The 15,379-nt window shown below is 37.9% G+C and overlaps 1 protein-coding gene across 5 annotated transcripts in view; it reads right to left on the bottom strand.

The window, feature by feature from the left end:
- The window catches only part of LOC107309034 (macrophage mannose receptor 1-like), a 28,038-nt gene extending 17,713 nt beyond the window's left edge, over nt 1-10,325 (bottom strand). For all 5 annotated transcript variants that reach the window (XR_014943083.1, XR_014943084.1, XR_014943085.1 and 2 more), the window contains exons 1-11: nt 10,080-10,325; nt 8,505-8,906; nt 7,560-7,733; nt 6,026-6,184; nt 5,085-5,198; nt 4,417-4,551; nt 3,427-3,609; nt 2,591-2,748; nt 1,847-1,960; nt 1,414-1,529; nt 996-1,144 (exon numbers count right to left, since the gene is read on the bottom strand). Coding sequence is in view for 2 of the 5 variants with exons in the window: in XM_015853445.3 (XP_015708931.2) it covers nt 996-1,144; nt 1,414-1,529; nt 1,847-1,960; nt 2,591-2,748; nt 3,427-3,609; nt 4,417-4,551; nt 5,085-5,198; nt 6,026-6,184; nt 7,560-7,733; nt 8,505-8,906; nt 10,080-10,176 (1,801 nt within the window). In the remaining 3 variants the exon portion in view is untranslated. The remainder of the gene's footprint in view (nt 1-995; nt 1,145-1,413; nt 1,530-1,846; nt 1,961-2,590; nt 2,749-3,426; nt 3,610-4,416; nt 4,552-5,084; nt 5,199-6,025; nt 6,185-7,559; nt 7,734-8,504; nt 8,907-10,079) is intronic.
- Between the last annotated feature and the right edge of the window lie 5,054 nt (nt 10,326-15,379).

Below are 15,379 nucleotides of genomic sequence, written 5' to 3'. Positions count from 1 at the left end.
TCATCATACACTCTACTTGAATCTTGCTTAAAAACTCTGAAAAGTGCCCATTCCCTTCTTGTCATATGCTAGCACTTGAATAGAAGAACAGCAGAGAAACATTCTAGGTGTTTCCACTGAGCTGAAGAGGTTTCTGTCTGAGGAGGTCATAATCAGCTTAAAGATTTTCTGTTTTCCTTTCTATTTTGGGTGTTCTTCATAATGAATTCTATGGATAGAAATTTTTATTTTTCACAGGGAAAAGCTCTGCTTTTAATGAGGATCTCATTCTTTCTTAAGCCTCAAAGAGATATGATGAAGGTTCATCTGTTCATCTGCTTCCAAGTACCTGGCAAGAAATTTTCTCTTACTGCATTTATTGAAGTCCCATAGCCCTGAGCTGTTTGCATTTCAGTTGAGATTTCATAACCTCACTGAAAGATCTGAGAAAAATTTTAGACAAATTATCTCTGGGAAGGATGTGTTCTATCTCAAGAAGAGCAGATTCCCTCATAGCATTTCAAAACCTTGCTTTCTGTTCATTTGTGCAGTATCAGTATTATGTGAATGCAGGCCTCTTAACATCATAAGTGAAAAATATGGCATAATCAGTTTTGATTCTATCATTTTTTAATTCTAACTTCAAGTTCTTATTACAGTTGCTCTGTTTCACACTCTTTTTTTCCAGAGATGAGTGCAGAATAGTCTCAGGAACTGTCTGTAACCTGTTTATCAAAACGAAGGCAATTTTCAAGATTTTAATTATGAGTCTTTGTGCAGACGAGGCATAAAGTCAAACTTATGAGTAAGTATATCAGACACCCTGGTATAAAACTGTAATTCAAATTGTCCCTTTGAAATTAAAACAAAAACAACAAAAACAATAACAACAGCAAAGATTTTAGGAACTGTTTGCTCCTGTAAAATACATTGAAAGGTTCAATGATAACATTCAGATGTTGTCAGTAATCTGAGTAGGGACTAAGGGCTCCACCCTCCACTGTCACAGCACCTACCAGGCATTGCTGCATTCCAGTGTGTGAAGGAGACCTCTTCACCACTGCTCCACCTGAAAGTTCCTTGGTTCTCCATGTCAGAGAGGCCAAGCCAGAAATATTTGTCAGGCCTCAGCCCAACAAGACTAGTCAGATAGGCTTGTTCGTACCTGTAAGGATGACCACAGTAACACAAGTGAAAATAAAAGTATTTATCCAAGTTTATCAGACATCTGATGATGAACCCTTTTCTCCTCTTCCTTGCTTCAGATGGACTATAAATCCATCAAAAAGTCTCTTGTTTTCAACTACAAACCTCATCTGTAGATTGGATAATTTACTGTTAGATCTTGTGTAACAATTGAGAAATAGTTCCATGAGTAATTTGAAACATACAGCCTTTACCTTTGCAACAGACAAAATAAAGTTATTATCATACCTACTTTCAACTGTGACTAGGTAACCTTTTTGTCCTTCACAAGTGTTGTTTGCTTCAGAAAATGTAGCTGGTACATGTCCAATAAAATAGCAGTAGGTCCCATATCTTACCCATCCCTGTAACACAATTGTAGAATCTCCTTTTGAGTTTTAAATAACTGTGGATCCATGTATTAAATGAGCTATATAATTTCAAAATGAATGAAGGACAATAATTATAAAAACTATGAATTAGCAAACTTTTGCACTGAAATTTCAGATTCCTCATAAATGGTTTCTGTAAGTAGCTTAAGGTAACTTAAGAGAGAGAAACTCCATAATAAATAATAAAAAGAAATCTGTAAATAAATAATAATTCAAGTAATATTTGATTATTCTCAGACAAAGTCCTTTTTTTGATCTGAGAAATTAATGTTCCTATCTTACACACTTACTTTTTTGCAAGCTACATCAGTATTTTCCTTTTCTCCAGCTATTTGTGGTATAGGTTTTCTTTTACAAATATAACCAGCTTTCTTCTCACAGTCAGAGTCTGCAAAATAGCCATCCTATGAGGCAGAAAAAAGAAATAAATAACAATGAGATTAACATGATAAAGAAACTGAACAGATCTTCATTTCTCCTTCCATTTTGAAACAGATGTACACTTTTATGTGCAATTGCCTAAATTGATAACAAAACTCGGCTCACTCAGTGAAATGTTAGAGTGGTCTATGGTCTGTGCTACAGCTGGTAGTGATGAGTGGCAATGAAGGTGACAGATTTCCTGGCCACTTTTCAGCTACAGCTGGTCCCCAACCTGGTCAGCAGGGCTCAGAACAGGCAGTTGCGCCACTCAACGATAGGCAAAGGAGCAGGCACAAGGGCAGCAGCAGGGTGACAGTGTGCTATCACTGCCACCAGAAAAAATGTATCCAAATGACATTGGAAGACCTGCTTTATTTCAGAGGTTACTTTGTGATGAACTCAAAGAGAAAATGTCCTAAGCAGCACAATAATTTCATGTTTCCTTTTAATGTTCATATTTCAGTCTCAACTTTTGAGTCATATTTGAGTCTCAAGTTTTGTCCTCACATCCCCTTTTCTGGCCCTACACAGCTGTTGAAATAGGAGGCCAGATTATTCTTCTAACAATTTAGTTTTTATATTAAAATCAAAGGCGTGCTGAATAATGTTACCTGACCCTTGATCATAACGCAGTCTTCTGGCCTGTTGTTGGTGCTGGATGGCTCTCCCAGATGCCATTTGGTGTATGTCACTGGTGTACCATCACTCCATTCAAAAAACATTTGGAATTTGTGATCGTTTAGGCCAATCCAGAGCTTGTCTCTTGGCTCTAGAACAGAGCAACACAGAACTAGAAAAGACCTCTCATAACGCTGCATCCTTTTTCTAGCTGCCTCAAGATCGAGAACATGCAATCTCTTAATTTATAAAGCAGAACATTATTAAGTTTGTTGCTTGATGATCTTATATGTGAAATGTTTCACACACATATTACAATAATCACAGTACATGTTCAAAATTAGATTATAGTGAAATCATAGAACGTCCCAGGTTGGAAGTAACTCACAAGGATCAAGTGTAACTCCCTTCTCCACACAGGACCACCTTAAAATTTCCATCTAACATGGTCTGAGGCTAGCTGTGCAAGCTGGAGCTGAACCAGATGACTTCCAAGGTACACTCTGGCCTAAACCGGTGCACAATCCTATGGTTTTAGGCATTCTTAATGAAAGAAGAGCTATTGAAAATGAAAGGTAAATTTAGGCAGTATTAAGAAAAATGAGAAAGGAAAGATCTGGAAGGATATTCACAATTTCTTCACTAATCTAGGGGGTGATAATAGAATCAAAAAGTAAAAGAAAGAAAAACTCATTCCTGTAAGTGCTTCTTGTGATGATGGCCGCGATATTTAATACTAATACAATTTCTGCTTCTCAGGTCAGATAGCTCCTGGCACACAGAAAAGGGGAAAAAAGAAAAAAAGAAAAAAACAACTGGAAACACTCACTGTACCCAAGCCCAGACACAATAAAGCTGTGCTCCTCAAGGTGTTGGATGCTGACCAGGTGACTCCCTTCATTCTGACAGGAGGTCAAAGCTTCTTGCCATCCTTTGGATTCCCTGAAGATCTTGTAACAGTGATCTATATATGATGTCCATCCATCTGGGCAAGCAATAGGCCCAATGTCACCTAGAAATAAATATCAGTATTTTAGCACAGTCCAGATGCTATGCAAATGACAGAAGGCTGAAAATAACTTCACTCATCCTGTACAAAAGCTCCAACCTAAGAATTTTCTTTGGGGATTCTCACTATAATGAAAAGATATCTAGAAAACATTAGATATAAATATGATTCAAAACTTGCTGTAACTAGGACAATGATTTTTTTAATACATATATTATTTAGCACAAAATCTACAGGTTTTATAATGGTCAAATACCTGTAAAAATCACACTAATACATAAATGGTAACACCCTCTGTAATACCTATAAGCTGTTTATCAGTTAAGAAAAGTCAAAATCATCTGTACTTAACAGAATACTTATGATTTTCTGAAAGATTAAGTGTCTCCATAGATAAAAATCAACTAGAAAAATTTCAAACTTGACATATGCACAGGAAAATACCTGCAGGGAAATATCCACTTAAAATAACTTTTATATTTTCTATGTGTCAATTTTTCTTCCTTTAGTTGTATTTACTAAATTATCTTCTGATAAATAACTCTCTTTTTGTTCTCCTTTTTTATGTTCAGAACTCTGAGGTATCAAAAAGAGACCTGGCTGTTTCACCCTGTGTGGTGGGACTTAGAGCTCATTCTAGAAAGAGTGCAATGGCTGTAAAATCATGAATGAGGAAAAAATGAAAGTGACAGTAATGGTTAAAAATAGTTCTTCTTTCTAATGAAATTCTTTTGTTCATCTTTGCCAAAGGGAACATCAAGCAATTTCAACAACAGCTCCTATTTTTAATTATCAACATAGATTACATACCTGGGGGTATCAAGGTAAAGTTTCTTTTTTTACAGATGTAGCCAAGTTTCTGATCACATTCCCAGTTTTGCCATTTAGCTTTTGTTTCAGGATTCAAAACCCCACAGAGTTTTCCAGATTCTGGAGAGGGACTTCCTTTGGGAAAGATATAAATAAGGAAATGACAGACAGGATCACCCAATCCACAGTATTTCCCAACTAATTAATGTCCCTTAGTACAACACCTAAACATTTCTTGAACTGAGGCAGGTCTCCAGTAGGGGGAATGCCCCCATATAATATAGCATATTGCAATATAGTTTAAGTGTACATAAACATGTAACTTGCTCAATCTTCTGACTTTTAACATTATTATTGTTGCTAGTGACCAGAAATGGAAAACTAAATATTTGTGGGAGATATAATAATGTTTTCAGAAATAAATTATTTTTGCAATATATAGAAGTTTCTGATTTACATTGCTATGGAAAAAGAAAACTGTGGACCAATAAATACAATCTTCTAAAGATAACACAAGAAAGGCTAAAATCTATGCTGTTTTGTTGGCTTAATGCTAATGTTCTACTTTTTCTCATGCCCAAATAATCTGAGAAAATATTTTAAAGATGAATTTGAAGTACGTATTCTTTGTCTTCAGAAGTAGAGAACTCAAGCAAAGCCACAGCTACCTGGAGCCCAGTTTAAATAATGGAAAGGAGTGCCTCCAATCCACTCCCAGCCACTCTTCAAGTCCAGTCTATTGAGGCCAATCCACAGTGCAGAATCTGTACTTTCTGTTAACTCTAAATAACCAAAAGAAGATTCATAAATCATTTTTTAATTAGCAAAAGTCATAAATAATTTCTCTAGGAAGACATGAAATTCTTAAATATCTAACTAGGAATATCTTTAGATATTGTGATAAATGGAAATACAAAAGTTTTGATCAACAGAAAACGCAGTCAACAAAACACTCTCTTGCTCTTTGTATCTCCTATTGCAAAATGACATCTTAGAGTAAATTCAGAATTTTATTTTTTTTTTTTGTAGAACAACCTAAATCTTTACAATGTTGGCAGTACTCATGTAGAAATATCAGTACGGTGTAAGAATAAATTCTGAAGCTAAAAATCTTACATGTTAAATTCATTGTTAAAACAAGAGATTGTTTCTTCCATCCCAGTCCTGAGATGCACTGCAGTAGGCAGAGCCACAATTTGGGATGTGTGAATAACTTATATTTTTCTAAATGCTAAATGAATGAAAAAAACAAAGCAAAACAAAACAGGCGCCAAACTGCCTTTGACACAAAGCATATCTTTCTTTTGGCATAAGCATATGGCTTTTCTCTTGTTGTTAATTTTTTTTTTTTAAATATCACTTTTTACTAAAAATGAAATTTTCATTTAGTTTTCAGATGGGTGCTTCTTCAAAAAGAAAAAGCAAACAATTTTTTAAACAATATAACATTTCTAAACAGAAGATACGAACTCACAAATTATTAAAGATTTATTTACTTATTTTTTAATATATTTAGTTTCATGAGACGATAGCAGGTAGTCCGTAGCTACAGTGATAGACTGAAAAGAGCCTGAATGTAAGTAAATCAGGGTTTGCTTTACTTCCTTACCTTTAAGGTACATTTGTTCATGAATATCTGTGATACTCAATAATTCTGCATTTTGTTGCTGACAGCTCTTCCTTGCTTGGTGCCATGTGAGAGCAGATTCAGAGTTTATTTGGTAGTGGGCATTCCTTAACAGATCCGTAGTCCAAGTGGTATCTCTGTCTGTGGAGAAAATAACTATAATGGGGGACAGTAACTCCCTCACAGAAAAATGAGTTGCAGGTTCTCCTTATACATGACATTCTCGTGTCTGTTCTGTTCTTCCAAGAGCACTGAAAACTTTTGGAGCAGGATAAAGAAAGATGAAGGTAAGGGCCCAGCCGGCAAAGCTGAAAAATATTACCCACTCATACATAATCCAGGAATTACTACTAAGGAAGTGATTGCATAGAAATGTATATGACTTGAAGTGCTATGGAAGAAATCTTAGCTGAAATCTATAAAAAGATATCCAGCTTCTTCTCTTTCTTGGCAGCAGTTTCCACTGAGAGCTCTGAGATACAGCTATAGGACTGAATTTAGCATCAGACAGTTCTCAGAGAAATCTTCCTCTGCTAAAAGTCTCTGGTGGTTCCTCCCACAGTCTGACAGCTGTGGCACTGCCATGGTACTGAGCCACGAGTTGCTTCTCTTCTGATTATCTTTGCCTCTTTGATCTGGTGAGGATCTATTCCTGCTTATTAAAATGCAATACAAAATTGGATTAGATGTTTGATTATTCCCCAAAGCCGGTATAAAGCTGAATTAAAAAAAAAAAATAAAATAATTAAAAGAAATTAAAAAGAAAAGAATTGAGAAATGACTTTCAAAGGCTTTGAAAAGTATTCACTGACCCCTGTGTCACATGCCATTTAGGCTTACTGTTGTAATATCTTTGTAGTAACCTCAACAGCATATTTGACTGCAGAGCAATGGAGAAAAAGGCAGGGGAGAGTTAAGAAGAATTGTAAAGGCTTACCTGTCAATCATACAGCCAGGAAGGGAGATGGAGAGAGAAGGGACCATAGAAACGGAAGTCAATTTTCAGAAAAAAATTCACTTTCAGAGAAACATCAGGGTTGGATGGAAAGAAAGCTATCCAAACTATATGAAGAGGGCTCACTAGGATTAATGAGAACACTTTCCAATTAAGCAAATATATATATAAAAATATAGGCAGATTAAAAACATGTTAGCTTAATCTTTATGCTTCCTACAGCGCTTATTATTATGCCCATGTCTGTCACAATGGGTGTACTTAGAGAAGGCTTGTACAATGATTACAGAACGTATCCTGTCTGGGAAAGAAGGAGAAACTCAAAGTTATCCTGCTGATCAGCAACACCACCTCAACTGGTGGGAACTGCACACTATTTTACCCTTCAATCAGTTTTCTACAAATCTTTATACAACATTGTGTTATTTCCTTCTGTAGGGTGCTGTAGGATATGGCAAAACAGTATAATCTGTTGATGTAAACTATGCATTGTTATAAAGATGCTGACCCTCTGCTACCACTGGTTGGCTAAAGAGAACTGCAAGGGAACAGAGAACTTACCTTTTACTGGGCAAAATCCATATCGCTGGTCTGTGTCATAGTCTGCAGTTGTTGAACACCAGAGCCAGCCATCTGAGCGGCCAGCAGCCGTGCACTCGGCATACCACTGCTTCTTGTACATGAAAGGGAACACACAAGGTGCCCCAAAAGCATTTCCTAGCAGTGTAAAAGTCTCTGAGAAGACAAGAGGATAACAACAGTATAGAAAATAATGTAAACTGTCATAAATGCTATGTTAATTGCTAAATTGCATCTCTAAGTTATTTCCATATTAGGTTTTCCATAGCTGTATCGTTATGAGGAAAAGCAATTTAGAGTAATCAGAGCTGTTGGAACAGGCCCAGAGGTGGGGCACAAAGAGAGCTAGAGAACCTTAGCTATGGAGAAAGGTCGAGGGAGCTGGGCTTGTTCAGCACAGAGAAGAGACCAGCTTTTTATACAGTCTGACAATGATAGAGCGAATGGCTTTAAACTAATAGAGGGGAGGTTAGGATGAAATTCTTTACTCAGAAGGTAATGAAGCACTGCCCAGAGAAGATGTGAATATGCCATGCTTGGAGTGTTCATGGCGAGGATGGATGGGGCCCTGGGCAGCCTGATGTAGTGGGGAGCAGCCCTGCCCACAGCAGAGGAATGTAATTGAGTAGGCTTTAAAATCCCTTCCAATCTGAGCTGTTCTATGATTCTGTGAAGCTAATTATTGAACATAAAACACTACAGTATTATAATACTATAATAGTACTATAATATTACAGTGTGTATAGTATATTCTATATGTATTATATAAAACATACATAATATTTTGCAAAAATTAAATTCAAGTTTAACTCTCCCAGTACCGTGATTTTTTAAAATTCTGATTGTTACTGAAGGAATCAGAATATTCAGAGCTAAAGATCCTAATCACTCTAACAATCACAAAGAAATTAGTATAACTTCCTGTACCTTCATATCTCTGGGAACATAAAACATCCATCGCCCCATAGATCTTCCAATTATTCTTTGGACTCGGCCTCTTCTTTAATACAACATTATCATGTTCTTCCTTGCCAGGACTGAAAAACAAGTCTTCTCCCTGGATTGCAAGAAGGCTTTCATTTCTACATTCCCACCACTGGAGCTCACTTGTTTGGTTACACGGGAACAGAGTGACTGCAACCTCATCTTCCTTCAATGGAACACCCAAGCATAGGTTCAGTCTCACACTCATGAGCTGATGATCAGTAATCCACCTGAATTTTTGTGATTCATTGTCTTGATGGCAAGTGGCAGTTCGAACTGATTGTGCAATAGAAGCCTGAAGACAGAGTTTGCTGACTTTATTGTATATTAAAAATATTTCAGTGTCTGTAAAAAAAAAACAATGGAAAGTATAGGAATAATCAATGTAAGTGACATATTCTGCTTCCTATTCACACAAAATAGGAGTTGTTGCTTTCATGTCAAATAAAAACATCTCTGAATGGAGCCCAATGGAATATTAATTTTATTGTTTAAAAAAGGGTAGATAGATAACAGAATTTGCATTTTTTTACTGCATATTGCTATATTGTGGATTAGTGGCAGCCAGTAGCATCTGAAGAGCTAAGTCTATCTTGTTGGATTTATTTATGTTAGTCATAAGAATTCCCTCACACAAACCGCCGTCATTACCCCATTTCCATGTGTCCTCAGATGCACAGCCTTGCAGATCTACCTCCACAAACTTTTCTCATGCAGCTAGATCTAACAGTTGTCACAGCCATCATGCTGAGCCATTTATTTTCCCTCTAGAATCCAGTTTTTTTCTCTTTTTCACTATAAATATGGGTGAACCACTCTGGGACTCGCTGAAGGCTCCTGAGCCTTGCTGACTTGCAAGACCTGCAGTGTCTACTGTGAGCCACAGCAATGTAAAACTAGGAATGGCATTGGGAAATCAAACACAATATGAAAAAGCAGCACTCTAGATTTCTGGGATTCATAACCTGTGGGGTTCCGTGATACATCTTTTGATCACTGAGTATCATATACACTAAAAAAAAAAAGGTATTAAAAAAAAAAAAAGTAAATTCACAGATCACAGAATCACAGAATGACCCGGGTTGGAAGGGACCTCAAGGATCATGTAGTTCCAACCCCCCTGCCTAGCAGGGCCACCAAACATACGCCTTTACTAGATCAGGTTGCCCAGAGCCCTTCATAAAGAAGCTTGCAAAAAGTTAATTTAATTTATAATGCACAACACAATACAGTTCAGCTCCTGCAGCGATACCACGTACAATTAAGAAAAACAGGAACTGTGAGGCAATCCATAACAATTTTACTCAGGAGACATCTGGTTATCCAAAAGTTCTCTGTTTAACATTTGTGAGAGAAGTGCAATAAAAGAGATAGAAGTTATATTGTCTACCATAACTTCCCAAATGTAATCCAAGTATTTCGCGTAGATTTTACTTCAATCATGTTTCTAGCACTAATGAATTCCACAAGTAAGCCTTTCACATACAGCGTTACAGGAGAGAAGAGGAAGGCACTTACCTTCCAGCTGCAAAGCACCATGAATGAGAGTAAGACCAAACAGGAACCCAGAGAACCTCATTGCAAGTGCTGCTTTCTTCCTTCCACCAAAAGCCATACAATGTTTGTTGCTGAAAATGAAGCCTCGCTGAAGCGAGGACAGTGAGCAGTGCTTCTCAGTTTCTTAGGCTGGAGAGAAAGCCCTGAGTGCTAAATGAGGAAATATTCTGTCACATGCTGTATTTAAAAAAAAAAAAAAAAAAGAAAAGAAAAACAGACCTCACAGCACTAATTTTGCCTTTGATGGCACACTGTGCTGCCTTGAGAAAGCAGGTGTTAGACAGAGGGTTGTATCAGTACTTTGCTGTTCTCTCTCCTGGAAAAACATCCATGGAGCTCATGGGATGAAACCAGCAGTGACGTACCATGGAGAAATGCGGCCTCAGCTTTTAAATCTTTCATTACACAGTGAAGAAAACATCAGAAGAATACAACGGTCTTGCATCTTCATGTGTGATAGGACTGAATTTTAAAAGACCAGGACTCCAGTGAAATTCACTGTGTATAAAATTATTAGAATTTCTTTCCTTCTGACTCTTCTTTTCATTAACCTACTGACCTTGATTTCTGCAGCAATGCAGCTCAGATACCAACACCCAAAGCTGCCTGAAGAACATCTCACTATCAATTCAGTCCCTGTTTTTCCTGTGGAGTAGGTAAATCTTGTCAGGCAGTGATCCCAATAGCCAACCACAGTTCCAAGAAACGCCACGTAGCTGCTCTTACTCAGATCACAGAACAAGCACCCAGCAGTTTGGCTTCTGATTGTATGTAAATCTGGAAGAAGCAGTGTTCCTCTCCAAACCACAACAGACATCTCTCTAGTTGCATCAAGGCCTGACTTTATCACAATAGGTTTCTATCAGGTAAATATTTTGTTTTGTTTAGAAAACCTGTTAAACTGGGGAAAAAAACCAAACAAACAATCAATGTGTTGTATGAAAATATTATTTGAAGTGTAGTAGCATACTTATTCTGAAACTGTTAACAGTGCGATAGCAAAGAAATTTGGCATCATACTTTGCTGCCGAGATGACTACATTTCCTAAACACAGAGTTGTTTCTACTTGGCTGCTCAGCAGAAAGATGAAGCAAGAGAGTTAATTCTCTGAGCAGGTTTGCAGGATTAAAATAAAAAGGAGAAATTGAATTACGAAATAAGGAATTACAAGGAAACAGTTCAGATATTAGGAAGTTAAGGGCAAAGTTAACCAAATTTTCTTTTTCAGATGGTGACAAAATATACTATAAATGACAAAGCCAACACCTTTCTCTGGAAAAGATATTAGACATTACTTTTTTTCTTAAGTCTTTTAATCAACTGCCAAACATCTTGCCTTGAAAGTATAAATCTTTCTTCAGCCTGAACTGGTATGTCTCAGACAGACAGTATTTCCTCTGGCCCATTTATATATATGTTGTCATTTATTCTATTAGGACCCTTGTTTTATTCAGGCACTTATATGGCACAAACCCAAGAGGCTTTCCTCTTTCTTCTCAGTTGGACACTGTGCAAAAACATAAAAGAAAAAGGGGATGTCCCTTCACTTAGCTCTGTTGATCCTCAAACCAGCACAGCCAGACATTTGGCAGTACACCAAATGTTGGTTCGTGAGCAGAATGAGCACTCTTGAATCTTTCCCACTGTATCCAGGATGGAGGATTACAGGGTGCTGTGCTGGTTCTTGAAGGGAGATTGCTTCTCAGTGCCATCAAAATCCATGAGACTAGACTGTGAGGAAGAACAAAGACAAAGGAGCCTTGTCACCTTTACCTGACAGCTCCTGGTCCCTGCAAGACACCAGAAATGCACACTGGGGAGTGGTGCACAGGAGATGGCATTGTGTTCTTGCCCTGTAGCACCTATGCTATCTTCCAAAGTCAGTTGCCTTCATCTCATGGATCAGCCCTGTCATGAGAGCAGTGCTTGGTCTACTAGCAAGCTGCTTCTATCCATAGGGCACAGATTGCCCAGTCCTCACCTAGAAGTTCAGAAGCCAGTCTATAAAACAAAGCTTTACCCCCTTGTCATGAATTTAGACAATTCTCTTTTCCCTCAAATTCAGGGAGGCTACAGTATTAGTTCTTAGACCTACATCCTAGACTCCAATCCCATAACAGATTATTTATTAATAGTATAAAGCTGAGTTGCTAAAGGTTCATCTGGAAATCTCAAATAAGTTCATTAATTTTTTCATCTCTCCTATTTAAAAAGAACCGCACAGGCTAAACCATCTTTACTCCTGGGCAAACTCTAAATCAACACCTCAATACTCCATGTGTCCACTTTATTACCCCATCCATGAAATCAGACATGTTCTTCTGTTTTCAAAAATCCTCAAAAATCCTGTTCTATAAACTAAATTATTCTTTATCATCTGTGCCTTTTACAAACCTATCTGCTTTCTTTTTGTAATAAGAGAGCTGTAATAGAGGAAGAAGAATTTTCAAGTAGAAATAACATTAAACCTATTAATTTTTCTTCTTTAAAGGAATACTATAAGCCCAGAAAGATACAGAATAATTGCGTAGCCTCTGATGAGATGCAGAACAAACTTTGTCCAGAGGAGGGAAGACAAGAGCTCCAAATAGCAATCTTTAAGGATATAAAACATCACTATATGGAGAAAGGTCACAAACTCTCCTACTCAGGAAACGACAGAAAGTACAGGAAAAAAGGAACAATGGAAACTGTTTACAAGGGAGAGTTCAGCATTGGGAAAAAAAATAATTGAGAATTAAGTACTTGGACAGATTATTTAGTGAAGCACTTCATAAAAACAGAAGAGATAAGCAGTTATCAGAAGTCAGCTAAACTCAGTTGTCTCTCTTTCAGCAAAATCAATCTCCAGGATGTTCTGATAACAGCCAAAACACCATTAATAGCACGTTGCTGCTGAGACTGTTGTTGAGTGATGGGAGCACATCCAGGAGCAGATCACTCTGTGGGGGAAGATCCACTGCCTTAATGGTGTGGAATCAAGGGTTGGGTGAGGATAGGACAGGTGCCTGAATTAAGTCCAGGGAATTGGCATTGTATTGTTTCTGTAAATTGGTTGGTAGGTGGGTTGGTAGGTGGTGATAACTGCATTTTTATTTAATTTTTCCTCTTCTGTCTCAGTAAATTTTTTTTTTTTTTTTTTTTTTTTTTTTTAATCTCAATCTATGGGTTGTGTTTTGTTGTGAACTCTTGGAGGGGTGCGTGGGAATGATCATATGGCCAAGTGGTGCTGAGCTGCTTCCAGGTTAAACTACAACACAAGGTTTTCCAGCAGTGGAGCCCCAGACACCATGTTCCAGGAAATGAATGGCTCATCTGGGAGGCTTGCACCTGAAGGTCATTTCACAGCTGCGGACATTCCCTAGGCAAGATGATTCAAGGGCATTTGAACCTCAGTATTTTGGCTGAGGTACAACAGGCCGATGTATGTTTTAAGACGCACTCATCCATTTTTTACTACCCTTCAGTAGCTCCTAAGTAATTGTCACAAATAATCAAAATACAAATTTAGACTGTTGTTAACATGCATGACTTCTGTAAGATAAAATAACTTGTCCAGTCATACTTCCTGGAAATCAGTGTGTGGTTATAAAAATAACTGTAAAAAGATCTCTGTTTTTTATGTTGTCTCTATGAAGGTCATTGTTTTCTTCCTTTGCTTTATCACTTTTTCCTTCCTTACGAAAATAATTTAAAACATAAACAAAACAAAACACATACCACATTCCAGAAAAAAATGCTCCAAAATATTTTCCATGGGACAATACTCTAATTTTATATAGATTTTAAATCCTTTTCTTCATGTTCTCTACCATAGCCAAGTGTGTGATTTGACTTGAATATGCAAGAGAAACTTACTGAAGCAGGAAGTCTAGCAAAAAATTTCTCCCCACGCTGCAGACTGAGGAGTTCCAAAAACTTACTTGATATCTGGGATCTGACCAGTATGTATGAAGGTGGAATTCCATCTGAAGAACCTTAAGTTTCTTCTTCCTTCATCACCCTACAAGGAAGTTTATGTCTTCACCCCCTCTTCATATATCTGCCAACTGCAATTGTATCAAATCTATTTTCTTGTAGAAAAAAAGAAATTTCGTGGAATCAGAGAATTGCTCAAGTTGGAGAAAACCTTAAAGATCACCAAGTCCAACCACAATCTGACCATAGTACCCTAACTCTAACAAGCCTCCGCTAAATCATGTCCCTGAGCACCACATCGGAACAGTTTTTAGACACATCCAGGGATGGTGACTCCACCACCTCCCTGGGGAGCCTATTCCAGTGCCTTTTCAGTAAAAAAGTTTTTCCTGATGTCCATCTTAAACTTACCCTGACAGAACATGAGGCTGTTTCCCCTTGTCCTGTCACCAGTGAGAGGAGACCAGCCCCATTCTCACTGAGAATGTCACTGAGTGATTCAGGTACTGAAAGAGAGTAATAAGGTCTCCCCTCAGCCTCCTTTTCCCCAGACTAAACAGCCCCAGTTCCTTCAGTCTCTCCTGCTAGGGCATATTCTCCAAGCCCTTCACAAACCTTGTTGCCCTTCTTTGGACCTGCTCCAGCACCTCAATGTCTTGTTTGTACTGAGGTGCCCAAAACTGAACACAGTACTCAAAGTGAGGCCTCACCAATGCTGAGTACAGGAGCAGGATGACTTCCCTAGTCCTGCTCACCACACCATTCCTGATACAAGCCAGGATGCCATTGGCCTTGGCCACCTGGGCACACTGCTGGCTCATATTCAGCCAACTACCCATCAGTACACTGAGATCTCTTTCATAATTAACAGCATGGAAGGAGATTGAGCAAACATTCACATGGATTGTTACTAAGGAAATCTTTAAAAAGAAAAATGATTAAAAAAAATAAAATCTGTATGCCTCAGTTTTTTTTCTTTGCAGTTACACACAGTAGTTCTCAGACAGAGTGAAAGGAGCTCTGTGAGCTGCTTCAAGAACCAACTTCAATCTGAAATAGTTTCCAGATTTCTTTGTTATAAGGAGCTTCTAAATCTGTCACAGATCTTCCAGGCACAGCCTGGGCATTATGCAGGTTTCTGCAGGTTATGGCTCAGACTATCAGGGCAAGTTAAGTTCATTTAGTTTGCACAGCGTACTGCTATCCACACAAGCTGCATGGAGCTGGGACCAGGATCCCAGGGCTAGATTGGCCCCACTGTAACCTACAGATGCAGTTACCTGTGGGGACAAATTCTGTCAGGGTTTTCTACTTTAGACCCACTCCAGGCACCTATATGTTT

The sequence above is a fragment of the Coturnix japonica genome, chromosome 2 (assembly GCF_054131305.1).
Source record: "Coturnix japonica strain WE chromosome 2, WE-NBRP24, whole genome shotgun sequence".
Taxonomy (NCBI): Eukaryota; Metazoa; Chordata; class Aves; order Galliformes; family Phasianidae; genus Coturnix; species Coturnix japonica.
This window is presented reverse-complemented; position numbering and strand designations above follow the sequence as displayed.